The sequence below is a fragment of the Cervus elaphus genome, chromosome 19 (genome assembly GCF_910594005.1).
Source record: "Cervus elaphus chromosome 19, mCerEla1.1, whole genome shotgun sequence".
NCBI classification, from domain to species: Eukaryota; Metazoa; Chordata; class Mammalia; order Artiodactyla; family Cervidae; genus Cervus; species Cervus elaphus.
This window is the reverse complement of record NC_057833.1, coordinates 78,799,258-78,824,393: the sequence shown is the minus strand read 5'-3', so window position 1 is coordinate 78,824,393 and position 25,136 is coordinate 78,799,258. Positions and strand designations below refer to the sequence as shown.

The 25,136-nt window shown below is 41.3% G+C and overlaps 1 protein-coding gene across 9 annotated transcripts in view; it reads right to left on the bottom strand.

Moving 5' to 3' along the window:
- NEK11 (NIMA related kinase 11) overlaps positions 1-25,136 on the bottom strand; it is a 280,951-nt gene that overhangs the window by 207,326 nt on the left and 48,489 nt on the right. For 8 of the 9 annotated variants that reach the window (XM_043874531.1, XM_043874532.1, XM_043874537.1 and 5 more), the window contains one exon: positions 14,157-14,322. The exons of the other annotated variant lie outside the window; for it this stretch is intronic. In XM_043874531.1, the coding sequence (XP_043730466.1) occupies positions 14,157-14,322 (166 nt within the window). The remainder of the gene's footprint in view (positions 1-14,156; positions 14,323-25,136) is intronic. 9 annotated transcript variants of the gene reach the window in all.

Sequence of the window (25,136 nt, the reverse complement as noted above, 5' to 3'; positions counted from 1 at the left end):
TGCTGGGGAGGGCAGGAGCCCAACTTCAATAAGTGCCAGCTAGCAAAATCAGATGGTTCAGAGGAACCAACTGCCTTCCCACTTTGTGTCATATTTCGGCTCCCTGACTGCTCGGACCCCTGCCTGCATTGCCTCCTCGGCCTTCACTCCATTGTTGTTCAGTTGCTATGGCATGTCCAACTCTTTGTGACCCTATGGACTGCAGCATATCAGACTTCCCTGTCCTTCACTATCTCTCAGAGTTTGCTCAAATTCATGCCCATTGAGTAGGTGATGCCATCCAACCATCTCATCCTTTGCCGTCCCCTTCTCCTCCCGCCCTCAATCTTAGGGTCAACATTAAGGTCTTTTCCAGTGAGTCAGCTCTTTACATCAGGTGACCAAAGTACTGGAGCTTCAGCTTCAGCATCAGTCCTTCCAATGAATATTTAGGGTTGACTGGTTTGATCTCCTTGCAGTCCAAGGGACTCTCAAGAGTCTCCTCTAAAACCACAGTTGAAAAGCATCAGTTCTTCAGTGCTCAGCCTTCTTTATGGTCCAACTTTCAAACTCGTACATGACTACTGGAAAACCACAGCTTTGACTACATGGACCTTCGTCAGCACCGTGGCCACTTTACATAGACTTTATCCACTCCATTACTCTCCCTTTAAGTTGCCCAGTCACTCTGTGCACAGCACAGCGGAGATCAGTTCTTTCTACTCCCATCAGTCTTTACTTTAACTATTGGCTAGCTGTGTTTATCTTCATCTCAGGCAGGAGCAAAATTCTTCTAAAGGGTATTAGCTTTTATTATATTACCTAAATATTACCTTAAAATTGTCTTTATTATATTACATTACATATTAATATGTACCCACATAAAACTAGGAATAATTCCCCCTATGCTTAGAATTTTACATAACTATAAAACCCTAACATGCATACAAATTAAAAACAGAGCCAATAAAATTTAAATTAGTGATGTTAATTTAATATAAAGTGATGCTGTTTTGGTGCTTACATTTGGTGCATATGGTACTGCTGCTGCTGCTGCTAAGTTGTTTCAGTCGTGTCCGACTCTGTGCGACCCAATAGATGGCAGCCCACCAGGCTCCCCTGTCCCTGGGATTCTCTAGGCAAGAACACTGGAGTAGGTTGCCATTTCCTTCTCCAATGCATGAAAATGAAAAGTGAAAGTGAAGTCGCTCAGTCGTGTCCAACTCTTCGAGACCCCATGGACTGCAGGCTACCAGGCTCCCCTGTCCATGGGATTTTCCAGGCAAGAATACCGGATTGGGTTGCCATTGCCTTCTCTGGCATATGGTACTAGTCCTGGAGTATAGATTCTTTTTGGTTTGGCAAGCCCTGACTACCACCTTCCTGAGATGGCTTACCTCTCATCTTCTCTGTTTAACTATAGCAACACTCAGGAATACAGCACCTGCCGACTCCTGAGGGGCCCAAACACATCATTTAAACATTAGCAATCTCTGTTCTACTACTCACTGCTGTTAAGAATAACACTTGGTACCAAAAGCTAATTCAGATCACAAATGACAAACACCTAAAACTGCCTGGCGGTGTCTGATACAAGACTCTTTCTGATTATGCTGATATTAATGTATTTTAACTATTATAGAAATGAAGACACAAGATGTTAAATTCTCTTAGAGAACCCCCATACCATATCTGTTTTACCTTAAAACAATGAAAATTAGAAAAAATTCAAGAACCTTTCCTTTGAAGAAAAGGATGGGTTAAATGTGACTGTGGTCTTTGGAGGATGCCAACAATGTGGGCCCGCAAAAAGAAGAAGTACTTGCTCCCTTCACAAGGAGCATGAGAAACAAACATTAAGCCACTCAAACTATTCCTGACAGTTATTGTCATAAGATACAAAGGAAAGGCATTCATCACCAATGAAACAAAGACAAATTGCTTCTAATTAAACAACACAAGGTTAACTAACTCATGTGTGATGCACTTTTATTTTCTTTCAGGGCAATGTGCAAACATGTGCCTAGCATTTTCTCTCCTTCTACACAGGGCATGACAAGTCATAAGTGACACATTAAACAACTCACACCCTCACTCAAACTCAATATCCTGTTGGATTTTCTGGGCCGAGGAGATCAAAGTTTATGGTATGAATTGAGTATTTGACTTTTTGTCAAACAAACCTTTGTTTCCTTCTCATCCTCCAAACCTGCCTTTATATACTCTCTTTTTAATCCTCCTTCTCCTCCTTTTTGTGCTCAGTCATATCTGACTCTTTGTGACCCAACAGACTGTAAGCTCACTAAGCTTCTCTGTCCATGTAATTTCCCAGGCAAGAGTATTGGAGTGGGTTGCCATTTCCTTCTCCAGAAGATCTTCCCAACCCAGGGATCGAACTCGTCTCCTGTACTGGCAGGTGGATTCTTATAACCACTACACCACCTAGGAAGCCCCTCTTTTAATCCTAGTGCTTACCAAAATCCCATTGACCATACTAGTCATAGTGTCATAATGTTTCTATAAGCTTCACAAAACATTTTTTGACATTAGATCATTACAGAAAGGTGAACTGAAAGCTTATATATATTTTTCCAAAGGCAGATTTCCTTTTTTATCCAAGAGGACTCTAGTAAAGCTCTCTCACACACAACAAAGAAAAAACTTTATTAAAAAACCAAGATCTCCTTTCAATATCCCATTTCGAGTCTCTGAATATGATAAAACACCCCCTTCCTGAATAGCTTCAGATAAGAGTGATAGAAAGAAAGTGAAGAAAGCAGGGAGGAGGGAGGAAAAAGAAGGAAGGAAAGAAGGAAGAAAGGAAGGAAGGGAGGGGAGAAGTAAGAGGGAAGGAAGAAAGAAGAGGGAGGGAAGAAAGAAATGAAAAGAAAAGCTTGTCTTAAATACCAGTGAAGTTGATAGCTTCAAACCAATATTTCTTATTTTAGGAAGTCATATATAAGTACAGTCACCCATACGAAAAATGGCCTTTGTGTATGTATTTTTGCCTGCTTCAAAAATACTGAAATTTAGAGAAATATATCTGCATGTTCAAATAACACTTCTTTTAGGAATTTGTCTCCAAACTGCAACACTGCTTTTCATATCCTATGATCATTCTAAAACTATATTAGCTAAAGAAATATAAATTTCTACACGTTTGTGTCCTCTTCAGCATTGATCTCCTTGTGAGTCATCCTGGCCACAGAGGAGCACCCTTCCTGGGCGACATTCATTCTTGGTCTATTACCCCCTTAACTCCACCCTCAGGGAGTAAGTGGCTGCTTGTCTATTTCTTGCATTGATGCTATTAAGTGTGTGCACATTTCCTGTAACTAAAGAAATTCAGTTACTAAAATTAGTAACTAAAGAAAGTTAGTTAGTAGTCTGTAACTCAGACTACTGGGGAATAAAAAGATGAGGGTCTTCAATACTAGGCCTCAAAGTGAAATGTCAAAAGAAGGTGTACACAAACACTCTTCTCGGGTAGAGACATAAGAATAACAAATGTACTAGTTTTTAGCATTAAGCAAAGGACATGTTCTACTGACAAGAAAACAGAATGCCAAAAAATCAAATTAATCATAGAGCTGGGTCTTATCCTCCTTAAGTTATTCCCCACCCTGAAGTTTTCATTCTGCATGTTTATCTGTAAGAAAAGCTATTTGTCTTGTATTTACTTTGTTCTTTAATAAACACTCTGTAGATTTTCTTAGGATTTAATTAAGGTGGTCAAATCACTCACAAATTAAGACACACAACAAATTTCATACAGAAAGAAAGAAACAATTTTTTGTGAAGTAGTCTGATTTTAATTGAGCAATATGAAAAGCATTTATTTCTTTTGTTAAGCCATCATCGAAGTAAAAATCCAATGTTTTGGATGAAATGTCACACTTTGGTTTCACAAGTTCTTATTACAGTATCTGTAGGCCCGTTCTGTTTCCCTGACTTTGTATTTGAGAAATATTTAATGATGACATTTATTGCTAAAGCAACTCTAATGAGAAGGTTCAAAAAGACTTTAACTTCAGCCAGTATTAATGCTGTTCTAAGTCTACGCTGCTGACAGAAAATGTTTTCCTTCACTAACGTCATCCCCTTGAAAGTTGCAATAAAAGCCCTGATGTTAAATTCTAAGGTTTCAAAAATCTGTAACCCAAAATATGCCATTTGATGGGTTAATGGTCTAGCCTCCTTCCACCATCCAAGTTAACCAACATGAGATTGAAATGCCAAAACCTTGAAGAAATGAAGAGCAACTCAAATATAGTGTCTGAACTCCATCTTTGATAGCCATTAAAAAGTTTTAAATCTTAAAAGGACTTCATTTAAAAAATTAATCTGTTTTTTTTAAGTCATCAATAGAAGCACTTATATCCAGTTTAAAGGAGAGAGGAGAGCCTTCTCAGAGCCTGAGTACAATGCAACTGCAATGTTCAGAGCATACACAAAGGGCAAAATAATCTCAGAATTTTAGGGCTAGAAGCAGTTTGAAAAATTGTTCTGCCCTACTTCTTCATTTTAAAATGAAAGAGCTGCCCCTGATTAATTTTCTGGGCTGACATCTTAAGATTCAGCTCCCTCACACTCTACATCGTTCCCTCACACTCTACATCTTTAAATAATGTTCTGACACATCCTTCCAGTAGACCTCAAAATTTTGCATGTGTCAGACACATCCAAGTAGAGTGTTTAAAATGTTTATTACTGGGCTGTATCAACAGAGGCTCTGCTTTGGTAAATTAGGAGAGAACCAAAGAATTCTGTATTTTTAACAAGCATCCTAAGTGACTTTGGGACAGGTTATAGACCACACTTTAAGCAAATGCTGTTAGATAATAATACAGATGGGCCAAATGTCTCACCTACTAATGGGAACATTTTGTCCAATAGTTTGAAAAATTTCAAAGGCAAAAGATGTATTTGAGAAAGTCAAGGTTGAATAAGATTTTATAATGATATGCTTTTAAATCTGTAAATGGAGTTCATAAAAAGTGGGGGAAATGTCAAATCATGTTATGTTCTTAAACGCAAAATAAGAAGACCTAGTTTCTAAATGGTTACTACAGAATACCATGTGGTATCATGCTGTTTATGTCTGACAATATAACTGAGCACTCTTGGGTTTAGTTGTCAATTTTCTTCCAAATCCTTTTAGTGTAAGTTTCTTCCTGCTGAGGTAAATGTACATGAATTAGAATAAAATGGTACAACTTACTTTTTCTTAGGAAGTGACATGAAACAATGCTTTAATCTATAAATGTGATGCCAAAGTCCACATACTTTCTACTTGCAAAACCTATCTAGTCTCCTATTGATAGAAAATACAATAATTAATTAAATCATCATTACATTAAGACATATTTGTGTATTCAAATTGATACACATGTATTTCTGTGTCTATGCATATGCATGTATTATATAAATAGAGGTAGATAAAGACACAAAACACAAGTGAGAATAAGCCAAGGGAAGGAGCAGCTTTCATGTGCAACATGATGATCTGGTGAGCACCACCACAGTCAAGTTGATTGACACATCCAATATCTCACATGGTTCCTGTATGCATGTGTCTGTGTGTGTGTGTGTGTGTGTGTGTGTGTGTGTGTGTGTGTGTGTGTGTGTGTGTGTGTGTGTGTATACACATGCAGGTGTGTTGAGAGCACTTAAGATCTACTCCCTTGACAAATTTCAGGTGTACACTGCAGTATTGCTAACCATGGTCATGCTGTACATCAGATTCCCCAGAACTTGTTCATCTTGTAAGTTAAAGTGTTATTTTCATATTTTGCATAATTCACAAAGACAGGCTTGATTAGTGTGGCTGTGTTAAAATCTATCTTTAGTTTAGGGCCACCATCTGAAACATGTTTGGTTAGCACTGCTGATATGAACAAGAAAACAATCCAACTATATTAATTCATGTCCAGGTAGAAAGACATAATTTCATGTTTGGGAAGGTAGGAACCATGAACTATTTGGTTGACTCCATTAAATATTAAGGGAGGAACAGGAGTAAGCCAAGTAAGAAAAGAAAAGAGCAGCTTTCCCTGTTCCCCTGTGACCCTGCTCCTGCCCTGGATGAAATCCAACATTCCAGACATGAGATTGCCAGAAAATCATTCCACCTCTCCAGAGTCCCATTTCCTCATCTACAAAATATAACTAAGAAATAAGAATCTACTTCTCCTTGAAAAAGAATGGGGGCATGGTTAGAGGACACAGGAGCCAATTTGAAGAAGCCCCACCAGCCAAAGCTGTGCCAAATTAAGAAACAAAATAATAATGACAGCATCAGGCAATAACCCAAAGAATAAAATAAATATCCATGAGTCCATACTGATACAAATAATTGAATAAAGACATCAACGGAGGGGAAGGAACAATCGGATAGCTCTTTCTAACAGAAGAACCCTAATTAGTAAATGTAGAAAGAATGAGGAAAATTCATAATCACAATTAGGCAAACATAACAGTAAAGCAGCTCCAGGCAACTAGCACTAAAAAAAATGCAAATATCAGGGCATGAAAGTTTGAAAAGAAATAGGATAGAAAGTTGCTCAGGGAACGAGGAGAACAAGATGGGGTAATTTTCATGAATAACAGCACCCAGCTGATGGCCTGAGTAGAAAACCACAACCAGCAGGGCCCGCCAGACTTCCCCCCTCACCAGTTCCCCCCTGCCCCACCATGCCCCATTCACAGCTGGGCCTCACCTTTGCTCAATGCTCCATAAACGCTGACTCAGTTTTCAATCTATGACTCTACCTTTCTGCTTCTACACTGGCCATCCTCCCTCTTTTGCAGTTCTCTGCCCTGGAAGCCCATTAGATCACCTGGAGAGCTTTCAAAAGTCCTTCTGGGTCATACCCCAGACCAATTAAATCAGACTTTCTGGAGGAGGGCTTCAGCCCTCAGGAGTTTTGAAAGCTTTCCAGATGATTCCAGAGTGCAGCCAAGGTTGAACACTACCACTATATTGATATAATTTTTAGTTAGCCATATTAATATCACAGTGCAGGAAAAAGACAACCTTCTCTGCTTTCTGGCAAAGTGATTTCAACATATATGACAGATAGAAGGAGCCAATATGTAATCTTTTACACATCGGCACGTGACAGAAATAAGGTGGGAAGCAGCTGGAAGCAAATGGTAAAGAATTCGTCAAAAGGAAAGAAATTTCCTGAGTACTAACTTCTTTGTGGCTCACTACACGGGTTTCATCATGCGACACAAAAATGAATCAGAAAAAGATCAGTCCCACATGCTGAGAGTCTGAGATGGATTATACTATGTATAATGTTCTGAGTGTCACCCAGCTGAAATACTATGAGAGTCAGGGATTAAGTAAGGAGTGATTTTTCAGCTAGGAGATAATAGAAGTCTGCATTCAAATAGGTATACCTTTCCTTTTCTCCTTTTCTTTTCTTTTCTTTTTTTTTTTTTTAATTTTTTGTAAAAGTCTTTAATTTGATTTGGCTTCTGGAGTTCAAGGAGGCATTTTCACTCTCCTTTGCTTTTCACTTCTCTTCACAGCTATTTGTAAGTCCTCCTCAGACAGCCATTTTGGTGTTTTGCATTTATTTTTCTTGGGGATGGTCTTGCTCCCTGTCTCCTGTACAATGTCACAAACCTCCGTCCATAGTTCATCAGGCTCTCTATCAGATCTAGTCCCTTAAATCTATTTCTCACTTCCACTGTATAGTCATAAGGGATTTTATTTAGGTCATACCTGAATGGCCTAGTGGTTTTCCCCACTTTCTTCAATTTAAGTCTGAATTTGGCAATAACGTGATCATGATCTAAGCCACAGTCAGCTCCCGATCTTGTTTTTGCTGACTGTATAGAGCTTCTCCATCTTTGGCTGCAAAGAATATAATCAATCTGATTTCAGTGTTGACCATCTGGTGATGTCCATGTGTAGAGTCTTCTCCTGTGCTGTTGGAAGACGGTGTTTGCTATGACCAGTGCGTTCTCTTGGCAGAACTCTATTAGCCTTTGCCCTGCTTCATTCTGTACTCCAAGGCCAAATTTGCCAGTTACTCCAGGTGTTTCTGAACGTCCTACTTTTGCATTCCAGTCCCGTATAATGAAAAGGACATCTTTTTTCTGTGTTAGTTCTAGCAGGTCTTGTAGATCTTCATAGAACTATTTACCTTCAGCTTCTTCAGCATTACTGGTCGGGGCATAAACTTTGATTACCGTGATATTGATTGGTCTGCCTTAGGAAGCATCACTATGAACAAAGCTAGTGGAGGTGATGGAATTCCAGTTGAGCTATTTCAAATTCTAAAAGATGATTCTGTGAAAGTGCTGCATTCAATATGGCAGCAAATTTGGAAAACTCAGCAGTAGCCACAGGACTGGAAAAGGTCAGTTTCATTCCAATCCCAAAGAAAAGTAATGCCAGAGAATGCTCAAACTATGGCACAACTGCACTCATCTCACACACTAGCAAAGTATGGCTCAAAATTCTCCAAGCCAGACTTCAGCAATATGTGAACCGTGAACTTCCAGATGTTCAAGCTGGTTTTCGAAAAGGCAGAGGAACCAGAGATCAAATTGCCAACATCCTCTGTATCATCAAAACAGCAAGAGAGTTCCAGAAAAACATCTATTTCTGCTTTATTGACTATGCCAAAGCCTTTGACTGTGTGGATCACAATAAACTGTGGAAAATTCTGAAACAGATGGGAATACCAGTCCACCTGACCTTCCTCTTGAGAAACCTGTATGCAGATCAGGAAGCAACAGTTAGAACTGGACATGGAACAACAGACTGGTTCCAAATAGGAAAAGGAGTACATCAAGGCTGTATATTGTCACCCTGCTTATTTAACTCCTATGCAGAGTACATCATGAGAAACAGTGGGCTGGAGGAAGCACAAGCTGGAATCAAGATTGCCAGGAGAAATATCAATAACCTCAGATATGCAGATGACACCACCCTTATGACAGAAAGTGAAGAAAAACTAAAGTCTCTTGATGAAAGTGAAAGAGAGTGAAAAAGTTGGCTTAAAGTTCAACATTCAGAAAACTAAGATCATGGCATCCAGTCCCATCACTTCATGGCAAATAGATGGGGAAACAGTGGCTGACTTTATTTTTCTGGGCTCCAAAATCACTGCAGATGGTGATTGCAGCCATGAACTGCACTGAACAGTGCTTTTTTGATGCAATGCTTACTCCTTGGAAGGAAAGTTATGACCAACCTAGAGAGCATATTAAAAAGAAGAGACATTACTTTGCCAACACAGGTCTGTCTAGTCAAGGCTATGGTTTTTCCAGCAGTCATGTATGGATGTAAGAGTTGGACTATAAAGAAAGCTGAGCACAGAAGAATTGATGCTTTTGAACTGTGGTGTTGGAGAAGACTCTTGAGAGTCCCTTGGACTGCAAGGAGATCCAACCAGTCCATCCTCAAGGAGATCAGTTCTGGGTATTCATTGGAGGGACTGATGTCGAAGCTGAAACTCCAATACTTTGGCCACCTCATTCGGAGAGCTGACTCATGAAAAGACCCTGATGCTGGGAAGCATTGAGGGCAGGAGGAGAAGGGGATGACAGAGGATGAGATGGTTGGATGGCATCACCGACACAATGGACATGGGTTTGGGTGACTCCAGGAGTTGGTGATGGACAGGGAGGCCTGGAGTGCTGCAGTTCATGAGGTCCCAAAGAGTCGGACACAACTGAGTGGCTGAACTGAACTGCACTGAACAGGAGTCTTTGTAGAGGGGGTGGCATTTCACAGGGCCTGGGAGGATGGGTGGGAACTGAAAACTTGGAGCCAGGAGGAAGGATGTTCTGAAAGGGCACAAATGAAGAGGTGTGAAACTGTGGAGAGGAGGCAGGGGACAGCAAGTAGTCCCATTTCCCTGGCTGGAAGAGACTAAAGACACCAGTATTTGAAATATTCTGTCACTTTTGTAGTTTGGGTACTATTGCCTTGGTTACATCATGACAGGAAGTTGTGATAATCAGGTTATTTGCTTTTTACATTCATAATTGGTCTTCTCTGGTGATTCTGTAGTAAAGAGTCTGCCTGCAATGTAGGAGACTCAGGTTCAATCCCTAGGCCTGGAAGATCCCCTAGAAAAGGAAATGGCAACCCATTCCAGTATTCTTGCCTGGGAAATTCCATGGACAGAGAAGCCTGGCAGGCTACAGTCCCTGGGGTCACAAAGAACCAGACACCATGTTGAACTAAACAACAACACAACACTCATAACCTGATGCGATGAGTCCAAAGCATTGGGTGGTGAATATAAGGGGCCTTGTGAATGCATTTATATGTATTTCAATCTTGAAAGGCCTCAGATTAAATTACAGAGGAGGAAACTTGGAGATTAAAAACCACCAGCTATTTCGATGGTGATAACATTTTCCTATGAGGTGCAAGTCTGGCCATCTGCCATTTCCAATATTATTATTTTACCTCAATAAAGAGAGGATAATACCAGGCTTCTGTGAGTTAAGATCAAGTTTGGGTGCGAAGATGAGAAATACCTCGGTTAGCAAGGAAAAACAGCGACCCACACGCCGTCATCCCTCCGAGTCAGGAAAGAGAGGGCTGACAGCTCAGCAGGTGGAGCCAGGAAGCCCCGCAGCTGTTCCCCGGCTGCCGGCCAAGGCCGTTACCATGGCAACACCCCGGGGTGGGAGGCGCAGCTTGCCTGCGGAAACCACCAGCGTTTAAAAAGGAACACAAATGATCCTGGATTGGATCCTGCGGGAGAAAAAAATTCCTACAGAAATGTCCTTTTTAAAGATATAATTGGGACAGATGGGCTCAATTTGAGTGTGAATTGTGGGTTAGATGGGTGTTCCCCAAATTTCAGTGTGCTTCAGCCTCACCTGGTGGGCTTGGCAAAACACAGATGGCCAGACCCCACCCCCAGAATTCCCAGATTCATTATGGCTGAGGTGGGAGCGAACAATCTATCTCTCAGTAAAGATGCCACACGATGCTGATGCTGCTGGTATGGGGTCGCACACTGAGACACACTAGCATTGCATCAATGTTCATTTCCTGAGTTTGATCTTTGTACTGTAGTTATGTTAAGGAAATATCCTTAGTCTTAGAAAACACCCACAGGAGGATTTAGGACAAAGGGGCAACGTGGCTGCAACTTACTCTCAGCTGGTTCAGGGAAAAAAAGTAGATAGACAGATAAACAGAATAATAAAGCAGATGTGGGAAATAACAACTGGTAAACCTGGATGAAATTAAAAGACGCTTACTCCTTGGACTGCACTTTTTTTTTATCGGTATGGGTAAAGTTTTAATAAATCCCTGTCTGGAATCTGACCTATGCTCAACTCTAGTCAGTTGTGCTACTTAACATGATGAGAATGTCTCTTGTAAAGTTGCATCTAGACTTAAATGATAAATGAATTGTACTCACCAGATGTGGATGTCCAATCTTGGGCTTCCCTGAGCATGGTGACTTGTAATCAGGCATGTCCCTTGCAGGGGCCTCAAAAGTTATGTATATGGAATTGTTACAAGAAAGATTAGATCCTGTGGGGAAGCAGGCCAACGGGAATTTTTCCCTCTTTAATTGAGATATAATTCCCATGTCATAAAATTCACCCCTTTAAAATGGTTTTAGTTTATTTGTGCCATGACATGCCTTGAAAGAGGAGAGTGAAAAAGTTGGCTTTAAAACTCAACATTCAGAAAACTAAGATCATAGCATCTGGTCCCATCACTTCATGGCAAATAGATGGGGAAACAGTGGAAATAGTGACAGACTTTATTTTTGGGGGCTCCAAAATCACTGCAGATGGTGACTGTAGCCATGAAATTAAAAGACGCTTGCTCCTTGGAAGAAAAGCCATGACCAACCTAGATAGCATATTAAAAAGCAGAGACATTACTTTGCCAACAAAGGTCCATCTAGTCAAGGCTATGGTTTTTTCAGTAGTCATGTATGGATGTGAGAGCTGGACTGTAAAGAAAGCTGAGTGCCGAAGAATTGATGCTTTTGAACTGTGGTGTTGGAGAAGACTCTTGAGAGTCCCTTGGACTGCAAGGAGGCCCAACCAGTCAATCCTAAAGGAAATCAGTCCTGAATATTCATTGGAAGGACTGATGCTGAAGCTGAAACTCCAATACTTTGGCCACCTGATGCAAAGAACTGACTCATTTGAAAAGACCCTGATGCTGGGAAAGACTGAAGGTGGGAGGAGAAGGGGACAACAGAGAATGAGATGGTTAGATGGCATCACCAACTCAATGGACATGAGTGTGAGTAAACTCCAGGAGTTGGTGATGGACAGGGAGGCCTGATGTGCTGCAGTCCATGGGGTCGCAAAGTGTCGGACACAATTGAGCAACTGAACTGAACTGAACTGAACTGAAATCTGGATGGAGGATATCCGGGAGTTCACTGTGTTTTGTAACTTTTCTAGTAGATCCAAATTACATTTAAATTAATAATTAAAAATTAATATAAGGAAAGTTATAGTTTATCATCAAGATCTGTTAAATATGGTAGCCACTAGCTACACATGGTTATTTACATTTAAATTAATTTAAATAAAGTTTAACATTCAACTCCTCAACCACATTAGCCATACTTCAGCAGGTGCTAGAGTCATATGTGACTAGCAACTACCATATTGGACAGCACAAATACTGAGCATTATCATCACACAAAGTTCCACTGAACAGTTCTCACTACAGTGAAAAATATTTTACAACTGAGAAAGTCTCTGTGGAAAATTCAGTGTGCTGAAAGCAGCAGCAGAGGTACCAGTAACAGTAAAAGCAATAGGAGTCAGCTGTTTCCTACAGAAGATAGTTTATTAAACTGAATGGGGCAAAAAGAAAACATGATTAAATTATGGCTGAAGGATCAGAGTGTAGCTACATTTGTAAATCCCTGGGTTTTGCATGGATCAGTGACATAATTGCTGGAGTAGGTGTTCTCAGTCACATTCTGTACACCTCATCATTTTACTGATTTTTCTTAACAATCCACTGGATGAAGGAGAAATAATCACTCAAATATTCTGGTTATTTTTCTTTTTTTCCCCTCCTTCACCTTCAAGTAGAGGAGGAACAAGATTTGATGGGCAAACTCCCAGCAAGGCTGTGCCAGGGAGACTGTCCTGAAGGGGAATAGCTCAGACCTGGACAGCATCAAACTTTCAAATATTCGAACTTGGCTCGTGGCTTCATTTCGGATGACACACCAGCTGCTGTGTAAAGCAAATCAAGGCTGAATTTTGTTGCTATCTTTACTCTTTCTGACTTGCTTCTCCTCCCTCTTCTGCACCTCAAATACCCAGCACTCTCTGAGCCAAACAGGCCTGCCACCCACTCTAAAAAGCATCTTCTTTCTTCCTAGCATCATTTCTCTTGGGCTCCAGCCACACCCAGATGACGAACTGAAAACATTCTAAACACAAGATTCTTTGAAGTCACATTTGACTTACGCTAGCTCTCAGAATGTTCTGGGAGATACTTCCTGAGCAGGGTCAAGTTTGGGTATTCTCTTTCTGACCCAACTCCTGTAACTCCCCTTCTCTAGTCTCCAGGAGTGAACACACAGACCCACATTATGCTACACCTTGCCAGCCTCACCCCTGGCACCTTTCTCAGCAACTTCATATTCACTTGGGGCTCGGTAAAATGCACAGCTATTATCACTTGGGGGGAACATGGAATGGCAGGGAAAACTGCAAATACCTGAAGCCATGAATCACAAGCCATTTAACATGAAGACTTTTAATGGGGAGAATGAGCTGTATTCCCACTTCCAATTTCCCGTTGGGGAAAATGAACCACAGAGCTAGAGTCCAGGACTCAGGCCGTGCCCCTCTGCTCTGCCCAGGCCTCTGCTATGGCTTTAAATGTCCATCTAGTAATCGAACCATTGTCAGAGGCTTAAGGATGCACCCCCACACACACCAAAAAAAATGCTGGATCATTTTTATGCAGCAATTCCTCCTTAAAATACATTGATTCTGAATTTCCCCCAAAAAAGAAACCCTTGGTCAGAAACAGTTCGATCACTCTTAGCAGCAAGACACCCTATCCCAGGTAAATATTTATATTCACTTTGTGGCTGGCTCATTCAACTTCTTAGATATCTCTTTACAGACAGCTTTTTACTATGAAACAGATTTTTATTAAGATTTCAAAATCAGAAGGAGAGTCTCACCTCACAATACTCTGTGATAATGCAGAACTTATCCTGCTCCACAAAGTTTGCATGGAACTTGACAATAGCTGGGTGATTCAGCTTGGAAAGGAGCTGGGCCTCCAAAGTGGCCTGCACAGTCTCATTTGGATTGAGTTCTCCAATACAGATTTCCTTCAGTACCTTTCTGCAGCCAAAAAAAAAAAATTTTTTTAAATACATTTAGAACTAAAATACACATTTAAGAGATATGAACAGTGGTACAGGACCATCTAATTAATGCCCAGGCCATAACCTACTCAGAGGTCTGCTCCGGCCTGTGACTCCTGGGGACCTGGCCTGCCGCTGTCCTGATGGGGCCCTCTGCACCTGCCGCCCTCCCCTCTGCTCACACCAGCAGAGACAGAACTAAGCTTGCATGGGCATGGCCGAGGTGGCTCTCCCTCAGCCGCTAGGTGTCTCCATTTCTCTTTGCTCTCAGGACATCTCTATTTCTGTCTTTCTCTCCTTGTGTATTTCCTGCATCTCCTTATCTGCTTTCCTGTTTCTGTCTGCTTTTCTATTTCTCTCACTATTCCTATTTTGGTGTTTCTCTTTCTCTCTCACACACTGTATATTAATACATATATATATTTGTGTGTGTGAATATAATTATAAAATCTGTCACTGTGTCTCTGCATCTGATTCTTTTTTTGACTTTCTCCTTTCCTCTCTGACTCTGCGTATATAAATACACATGCTTCTCTTTTTCTCTCAGCTCTAAAATTTCCAAATCAACTCAGTATCAGCAGAATCAATATCTATTTATTTTCTTTTTAAAACTACCCTTAGCATATCATACTTTATTTAGGAGTATTTAGGAGCTACCAGTATTTAGAAGAAAAAAATATAAAAACATTGACAGAGGTATTCAAGCATGTATAAATGGGACAACAGCTCATCATATTTCCAATTTATTAATTTAAAATTTCTTATAACTAATGAGGAGTGGACCAAAACATTATCTCTTCCCATCTACCGAAAGAAAGACTGATGAACAAACCAATTACAGTGCCACGGTGTAAACAGATTGCCAGGGAAAAGCACTTTAGTGCACCAATTATGTGTGCAGACAGATTCCACTGATTAGAAGTGAGCCTTAGCTGTTCATTAAGATAAGTTCTGCAGGACCTGTACTAGAATACATTTTGTAGTAATGTTATTTGAGAGTTTCTACCTATGCATATTAATGAAAATGTATTTATAGTAGAAACTCTTAATTAAAGGCCCTATAACCAAATCCTAGATTAACCAGAGCTCTGCAGTCCTTTCTAACAGATGCCCAGGGCTGCCTTTGTACTGGGGGTGCTGCAGCCAGCAGGCACTCTCTGGACCACCTTCCAGTTGAGACATGTATTTACCCAAGTCACAGCGTCTATTCCCAAACTTGTTTGTGCCACCTGTGCCCAGTATTATAAATCTGTAACTTAAATGTGACAAACTGATGAAGGGTGAGTGAGTGTTGTCTCTGCTAGAAAAACTTGGTCAAATGTTTACCACAATGGTTAATAATGACAAGTTGCAAAAAAATTGCTAAGTAACTGTTAAGACAGTTTTAAAACATTGATCTAAAAATGTAAAAATCTAGCATTCTGAACTGAGATTGCTAAATTTTCATTTCATTTTAAAGAAGGTAAACTTAGAAAACTTAATCAAGTTTATGCAAAAAAGATGAAGCGACCTCTCATGAGAGGACATTAGACATTGGCTGCACATCAAAAAATGAGAGAAAATGTACAATAATATTTCCCTTAAATTGAGTATAAATGTTTTAGTTATGCCGTTTCATCATTTTAAAGTTGTTCCCTTATATAACCAAGGACTACCTCCAGTCACATCAGACAGAGGCTATCACATGGGTTTTGCTGGGTCTTGAACACCCTACTGGACCCCTACTTGATAATAGGGTGGATTCTAGAGAAATTCTTGCTTGGGTATCGTGTTTTACAGAGAGACTGTTCTAGCAAGAATTTGGCTTAAAATGACCTCATGTTATTAAGAGTGGCGTCTCAAACTGTTGGTATAATAAAGGGGCTTGAAATGACGGATGCAGCTGTTCTCCTGTAATCCCTGAAGATGTCAAAGCTGCAGCCAAATGATGTCTTCATGGTGTTTTTCCAGTACTCACCACGTCCCAGCCAACTTGCAGTTGTAAAAGTCACAGTGGTTAACATGCGTGGCTTTACAAAATCACACACAAACCTGCAATATTCTCTTACTGGGAAGGAACAAATGCTATCAAAAGCTTTAATATACTTACTTTTTCCTTGCAAACATCAACTACTGTGCAACAGAGCATGGGATTTTATATACAGTTATCTGAACCCCATCTGGCAGCCTGATGATAAGGCATCAAATCTCATTTGTCCACAGCTTGGCAGATGAAGGAAGGGCTATCAAGGCAGGTAACATCTAATACAATCATCTTTAGCAGAAGCAAAGATATTTGACCTTTCTTACCTAAAACTGATGGAGGAAACTCATTGCATGTCACATAGTGTGAGAGTCATATCAGCTGAGAAGAGCAAAGAAACTTACCAAGTCAAGAAGCTTGTCCCTGCTCAGTGACACTCAGTCTGTCACCCACTGCTAAGTAACATGACCGATATTTATTTTATCAGAACTTCAGCTGTTTGGGAGAAACTTTTTAGCAGCTGCAAAGACAGGCACCCCCTCAGACTCACTAATTTTGCAAAGTTTTTGTTCTCTTTCCTGAGCGCCAATGCTTCTTTCTAGAATCACTAGTGAACTGACAAACTTTGGAGAGTGACTGGAAATCTGGATAACTATAGCTAATTTCACTCCCGTCAAATTGGCCCACCTTCCATATAAATGGGGTAGGTGATATCTTTGAGATGTTCAGGGTTGTTTTCCCCCAAATTTCCCTGTAGCCTTTCATATATTTCCCATTGAACAAGCAGCATAGGCTGTGTCAGGAAAAAGATGACACCACAAACTACAGAGAACATGAGTCAAATTCTCAGCTTTTGATTCTCCAAGGAGACACCAAGGTCAAAGAGAAAAGATCTGAAGAAGCCCCTGACCAATGGGATGAGGGTCCTCCCTGTCCGAAGTGAGAAAGAGACCCTCAGAACCAGATGGAGCAGGGGCAAGAACATTAGGTACGCTGAGCCCTTGAAAATAGTTCATGCTCCCCAAACTAGGTCCAGAGGGGGAGGAACAGAATTCCAGATGGGGAGGGGAGCCCCAGAGCAGAAGTCATGGCTGTCTTTCCAAAGCTGGAACTGCACACTTCCTTGTGCCCAGCAAGGGATAGGAGTGCAGGAAAGATCTTCAAGGGGCAAGTAAGCCAAATGGCCTAAGAACTCTGGAACCTCAGTGAGGAGTGCAGAAGCACCTGCTGTGTGTCTGTGGTGTAGTGAGCTCTGAGGATTCATGACCCCTGCCCTTGGGTCTCTTGGAGAAGCCGACAGATTAGTGTGCACAAATGTGTGTCTATGTTTGTATTTTCTAAAACTTCAAACCGAGATGAGTGCTATAAAATTAGGGTGAGTGATGCTTGAGGCCCTCCTGATTTAAGCTGCCATGACTCTCTAATTTGATCAGCAGCTACTGCACCCACTGAGGGCAAAGTCACAGGAAATAGATTTTGACCTCAGTTTAAATAAGAGTAACTTTTTGCTTTTTAAAAAAAATTCAAATATTCACCTATTTAACAGATTATTCAATCTGCTCAGGACTTCCAAGGAGTTTTTCATCCATCTAGCAAGGCAGCAATTATTTTAACTAATCCTTTCTTTAATGGTCAGCTCTTATTTTTCTAGCTTATAAGAAGATACAGCTTTATTATAGAAAAATTTGAAAACAAAACATAGACCACAATCCACCACAGAGATAATCACCATTAACAATTTTGTATATTTTCTTCTCATCTTTTTGCTACACATTTTTTTAACACTAGAGGCCAAGCAGTTTAGACAATTTGCCTGCTATTTTCACGAGACATTATTGTAGCAGACATCTGTTATGTTAGCTGCAACAGCATCTTTAGACAGCCTCTTTACATTGTAGTAGATCCCTGGGCTGTGGGTCCTGCCTTCCCTAGATAAAAGCAAACAGACAGCAAGCAATTCCTCCATCTCCTGCCTGCCTTGAGTTGGGATGCCAATGTGGGACATAGGGTCTGCCAGTCAATTGGACCAACCTGGGACCTGCCTTGGGGGTGAGCTTGTGGAGGGACAGGGTGGGCATAGGACTCCCCCACACACACCATCCTAAGAAATGGCGTGGGCTTGGGGGCAGTGGTAGTGGGCCACTTCCATGGCGTGGTTCCGGCTGATGTCCCTGGAAGTCTGGCCTTCACTGACCCACAGCCCCCTCAGCTGTGACAGCCAGCTGTGCCCAGCACACGTCCCCCTCTGCCTCCACTGTGTAGTGGGTGGCTGCTCATCCGCATCTGGAGTCCTGACCCACACGACGATGCGTCACAGAAGCACCGTGGGCTAGTCCCATGAAGCTCCTACTTTGAGATAATTAAAACCGAGCCTCCAAAACTCTGACCCATTTAGGTTAATTTTTGTTCCTTTATTTGTGTCTTAAAACTTAGGATCTTCTGAGGGATTTAGGGCCATTTATGGGTAGAAGGATCATAAGAGTGGACAAACATCCTTTTCAAAATTATTTAATCCCCTTTAAAATCTAAAGGGACATGAAAAATGGCAGAGTGATATTTATTCAAAAACATGGCACATTAACAAAAAATGGAAAAGCCAGAAATAAAGGTACCTAAAGAAGTAGCTGAAAAAAAACTGTAGGTGTTAGTGGAGACTATACTGCAGGTGGAATTTTATTTCATTTCAGTTGTTTTTCCTTTCAGCAATTCAGAAACATTTTTAATGTCTATGGTCAGAGAAAAGGATAAAATTATTTTATAGATCATCATCATATGCTATAATCTATGAGCCGCCTTTGTTTTTAACAATTAAATTCCCGACTCCAGTTTGTTTCAGGGCAAAAACTCTGATTCATCTGGTCTTTTCCTCCCCACCCCTGATCACAGGCATGTTGCAGGTTTGGGACACAGAAGGGGCTCAGATGACATCACCATACAATGCAGGGACAGGTGCCCGCAGCAGACACCAGCAACTCGGGAGCAAAGTTCTGCTGAGCCTGACTTCAGGGTCCACACAAGGCACCAGGCAGCCACTGCCAAATACCCTCACATCAAAAGTTCCCTGTTTCTGTTATTTCACCATCTATTGACTGCTATCAACATGCCAAACACAATGCCATATCCTGGGGACACAAAGATGAAGGATAAAACACAGATACAAAGATGGAAAGGACAAAACTCCTGCCCTCCAAGAAAGCTCAGAATCGTGGGGAATGCCAACAAATGTAAAAATAGTTGAACAACTTCATGATAGATGCAATAATAGAGCCAGGGACTGGGGTGAGGACCTCTAACGCTCCTTTGAGAAAAGAAAAAAGACAAAATCTATAGACTGGAGCCCCAGGACATTCACTTTTGCACACAGAAACTACTTTGTAGTTAGCTGAATTGCCTTCTCCCCAGGTGGATTCCAAGTAGCATAAGACATGAATTTACCATTCTTTACTATTTGCCCTCTACAAACCTTGCCTGGAAAATCCCATGGACAGAGGAGCCTGGTGGGCTGCAGTCCAGGGAGTCGGGCACGACTGAGCAACTAACACACACTATTTGCCCTCTATAAACCAACAGTCTGCAGAGGGAGGTCTGTTTGCATTACCTGAATAGGCTATGAGAGTTAATAAGCATGTGATTTTTCGAAAAAAGAAAACTACTTGAGAATTTCAGCATCTATATATCATTCTTCAGAGTAATGCATATACAAACACACACAACCACAGTATGCGTTATGGAATGTGGAATAAAAATGTTACAGGAAGTGGTGTTTCTTAAAAGACCTAAAAAACTGGCAGCTTCATAAACTACTCCTTCCTCCCTTCCCCCTGCCATTCATCTATCCCAATTTTTATCCCCCCAAAAGCATTTGAGCTTTATATAACTAGATTTTAAAAGATAACGTGGGTATTGAGCCATGCTCTGTTCTAGAGAACTCTCTTGGTTTGGTGTCCCCAGGAAGCAAACACTGAGACAGGATATGAAGCAGGTCATCAATCCAGGCAGTAACAGGTGGGTAGGAAAGTGAAGTAAACGGAGGGGAGCCATTATCAAGCCTGTTATCAAGCCAGTTATCAAGCCAGTTATCACTGTGGACAACTGGGGCTTAACTCTGCGGAAGAACCCTGGGGGCAGGCATAGAACACACGTCTGGGCTCCTCTGCCCAAGGGCGGGGACCAGCTCCCTTCCTCTACCGGCTCAGGCTGCTCCTGTGAGTATCAATTCCCCTGTGGCTGGAGCACAGAGGCCCTGACAGCCAGGGATGCCTCGGGCAGAGCTGCCTGCGAGGCAGGTGGACGCTGGGTCCATGAACAGGAAATGCGAATCAGCCAGGGGACAGGTGGGGCCCCAACAACATCTTCCACAAGGATGAATAGAGGAAACTTCCTCCATTTAAATGCTGCTCTATTTTATCTATACACCTGAAGAGAGCTAGGATATAGTGATTCTGAGGGTTTCCCAGGTGGCAGTAGTGTTCAAGAACATGCCTGCCAATGCAGGAGGCATAAAAGACCAGTTTTGATCCCTGGGTCGGGAAGGTCCCCTGAAGGGAGCATGGCAACCCACTCCAGCATTGTTGCCTGGAGAATCCCATGGACAGAGAAGCCTGAAGGGCTACAGTCCATGGGGTCGCAAAGAGTCAGACAAGACTGAAGTTACTTAGCATGCACGCGTGATTCTGAGACACACTGCTGGTAACACTGAATAAAGTGAAAGAAAGTGAAAGTCACTCAGTCGAGCTCGACTCTTTGGACCCCATGGACTATACAGTCCATGGAATTCTCCAGGCCAGAATACTGGAGTGGGTAGCCTTTCCCTTCTCCAGGGGATCTTCCCAACAGAGGGATCGAACCCAGGTCTCCCACATTGCAGGCAGATTCTTTACCATCTAAGCCACAGGGGAAGCCCAAGAATACTGGACTGGGTAGCCTATCCCTTCTCCAGCGGATCTTCCTGACCCAGGAATCAGACCAGGAATTCTTTATCAACTGAGCTATCAAAGAAGCTCTTATACAGGATAATAAAAGTGCAAATCAATTAGAACCTATAGGTAAATTCCATCTCCTATGCTTTTCCAGTAGTCATGTATGGATGTCAGAGTTGGACCATAAAGAAAGCTGAGCGCTGAAGAATTGATGTTATTGAATTGTGGTGCTGGAGAAGATTCTTGAGAGTCCTTTGGACTGCAAGAAGATCAACCCAGTCAATTCTAAAGAAGATCAACCCTAAATATTAATCGGAAGAACTGATGATGAGGCTGAAGCTCCAATACTTTGGCCACCTGATGCAAAGAGCCAACTCATTGGAAAAGACCCTGGAGTTGGGAAAGATTGAGGGCAGGAGGAGAAGGGGATGACAGAGGATGAAATGGTTTGGACAGCATCACCAACTCAATGAACATGAGTTTGAGCAAACTCTGGGAGATAGTCCCGGACAGGGAAGCCTGGCATGCTGCAGTCCACGGGGTTGCAAAGAGTCAGACATGACGTAGCAACTAAACAACAATGCTTTTCAAGACTTAGTTTACAAACATATTAGCAGCATATAGGAGTATTATGTACAGATAATAAAAAATTAATTAATAATAATAAAACAGATAAAAATGAAGAACAAATAAGAGCAGAAGTGTTTCAGATATTTTTGTTTGGCAAATATGCTATTCCTGGCTACTGTTTAGATTATATTTTCATTTGTGGTGACAAGTTCCACACAGTGTTTCAATGCTGGTATCCTAACAAATTACACAAGTTGCCTTTTATTTTTAAGGAACAAAAAAAGAGTAAACAGAAACTTTAGAAGTAGGGGTTTTGAAGATAAATATTGCCTGAATAAAAAGTATTTAATAATCATGTGAATTCAATGATGTTTCCTATCTGCAAATTTAAAAAACAGGAATGGCTTGAGCACACATCTCAAGGCTGGAAACAGCACTGGTGCTCAGTGGAGGCTGTCCACAGGGAACCTCTGGTGTCAGTGCAAGAACGGAGTTGGGTTTTGGACAGACCCCAACCAGCCTTTTCCCAGGGGGCTTCTTGGAAGTCACATGGGGAAGAGACAAAGTAACTGCTCTGCTGTGCAAAACCCCCTCCAACGGCTTGACAGAGAGTCCATGGCTGAGCCCAGGAATCTGTGAGTGAGCGTGAATTGATGGGGGCTGAGAGGCTGTGTATCTGCACCTTCATGGCCAGCTAGCCATCTCCTCCCTGTGTCTAAGTCGCAGTCTCCACCAAAACTGCTGGGACTGTCTCCTGAGAGTTTATTGAGAACAAACATCCCTTCCCTCTCCTTTCAGCCAAAAAATGAGTGGGTTCCCTTCATGATGAGCAGCATCCTGGAGCTCCTTTCCACAGCCTGGCAAAGTTATCTTTACCACCAGAGATGTAATAGAGCCAATTCTAATTCTCTTCAGAACCAGTGAGGACTCTTCCACCCTCTCCTTCTCCCACACACCTCCCAACAATAGTCAGACAGTTCTGTCTTTCTTATTCACACAGTTGAGCAAAGTCATTAAACACTGTGGCTTAATTAAGAGACACCGGTGGCTCTCTCCCAGTCCCTGGGTGATTTGTAACTGATCTAAGCCTACCGTGTAATCCCTTGCCAGTGATCAGTCTAGACATGTGGTGTAATTCTGACCTGGGAGATATGGGAAGTCTCATGATGGTTTTCTGGGACAGATGCTCCTCACTGATAAAAAAAGAGAAGCATGGGAGGAAAGTCTCATTTCTTCCTTCTCTGCACTGCTATCATTTGCTGTGAGTCCTTCAGCCTTGGCAGCCAGCTGGCATCCTGAAGGAACTGCCCTGAGATAGCAGGCTGGGTGATGGGGAGGCACCAACACCCCTACTGACTTCATCACCAGTATCTACTCTCCCTCTGGACTTTCTGCTAGGGAGATATGTCTTTCTTGTTTTTAAGCCATCCTGGTGGCCAAAGATAGCCTCATACCAGCACTTTGCTACAAGAAGAAAGTGGATACTTTTTAAAAAGAGATTACAAGCAGAAGTGGAGACTGTGGTGAACATTCCACTCATCTATACAGACTTCAGGCTGTGAAAACTCAAAGGACAGAGCTTAGGTTTAGCTGTGTTGTACATAAAGATTAGAACAGAGAGAAGCCCCTTGAGAACAGTGGCTATGTGATATTTCCTTAGAAATTGCTAAGTCTCCTATCTTAAACTAGAAAAGATAACCTGGCTCTTTTTTTAAACATTGATACAAATCTTAAAAAAAAAAAATCATGACAAAGTAAACTACAATGAACTATACAAAAATGGATCTATTGTGAGAAAAAAGTATTTGAATAAAGGACTAGAAATTATCTGTTGCTAGTGAGTCTGGACACTAAGATAACATGGGATTTCTTTAAATAATTTGAAAATAATTTTATTCACTGATTCAAAATTCTCATATGTCAAAATCTTAGCAGTTATCAAAATGTATCAGGATTCAGAAAAATTAAAATTCCACAACTGTTTCTTTCCTTCCCTTGGGTAGAGACATTGGAGTTGTGATAGCAAATAGGAAGTTTCTAAAATAAAGGACAATGAGGGAAAGAGTGAAGTAAAGGGCCTGGATAGTCCAGCAATCAAAAAATAAAAATGAGACAAAATATACAAATAAAAAAATATGAGATGAAAATAACCGAGGGAAAAAAGCAATTTCTAAAATATTTGGTCTCTTTCCACTCCTGCTTCCCATCCACAAATTAAGAAAACATATTTTAATAAATAAAAATATTATACATTTTTCTATAATTCTCTGGAGATAGAAAAAGTTGCTAATGTAAGGAATTATTTTGTTTTTCACAGTCTTAAGCCTCAAACTTAAGAAATTACAGATATCATTAGGTGTTAAGAGGCACAAGGCTGATCATAATCTTTAGAAGAAGGTAGGACAAAGTTTCAAGAAGTGCAGGTGATTTTATTCACATGGCGGCATTATGAGAAGCATCCATGCAAGAGAAATCTCTCTTGACCCCTCAGGGCTAGGTCCTGGGACAACGTCTAGTCACATATGAGCTCCCATACGGGCCTGCAGACACCCAAAGTCAGCTCAAAGTCCATTCAGTGGGATTCCCAGCACCTGGCAGACCTGATGTCTCTGAATGGAACCAAGCTTATGCACTCCTCATGCTTCAAAATTCAGCTCATTCATTACCTCCACCATAGTGACTATCATTCTGACAACTATGTATTTTTATATTTATTTCTTGGTCTCCAAATCCAGACTGAGAACATTTACATTTTGCTCCTTTCTATAGCATTGGTGTCTAGCACAAGTCTTAGCACATAGTGGATGCTCCATCAATGTTCATTAACCCGTAAATGATCTAAGTTAACACCACACTAAGCACTGTTGCATAGATGGTGGGAGACACAATGCCTATTCATGATTTTTCCCCTTATAGAAGCATAAAAACTTGCATGTTGGGCATCCATCAGAAAATGAAAGTTTCTAAAAATGTGCTTCCTAACATCACTGCTGGAAAGGCCCTCATCTGGAAGTGACTTACACACGGGAGGTGACAGTAACATTTGCATAGACAGAGAAAAATGGCAAAGAGATACTTCACCTGAACATGGTTATGCTCAGATGTTCCATAACATCTGAGATAACTCCCACCGGATGACCTGTCCCAGGAGAAGCACAAAACTGCCCCGTTTCTAATCCTATTCCCTCACCCAACCTCTTTCCCAATCATGGAATGAATTTCATGCATTTATAGAATGTTAAAGCTAGTAAAAGCCTCAAGTAGATCCATCAGAGAAGCTCAACCTATTAGAGTTCTGAGGACTGAATGCTTTGTTTTGACTGTCAGTGTTTTTAAAAA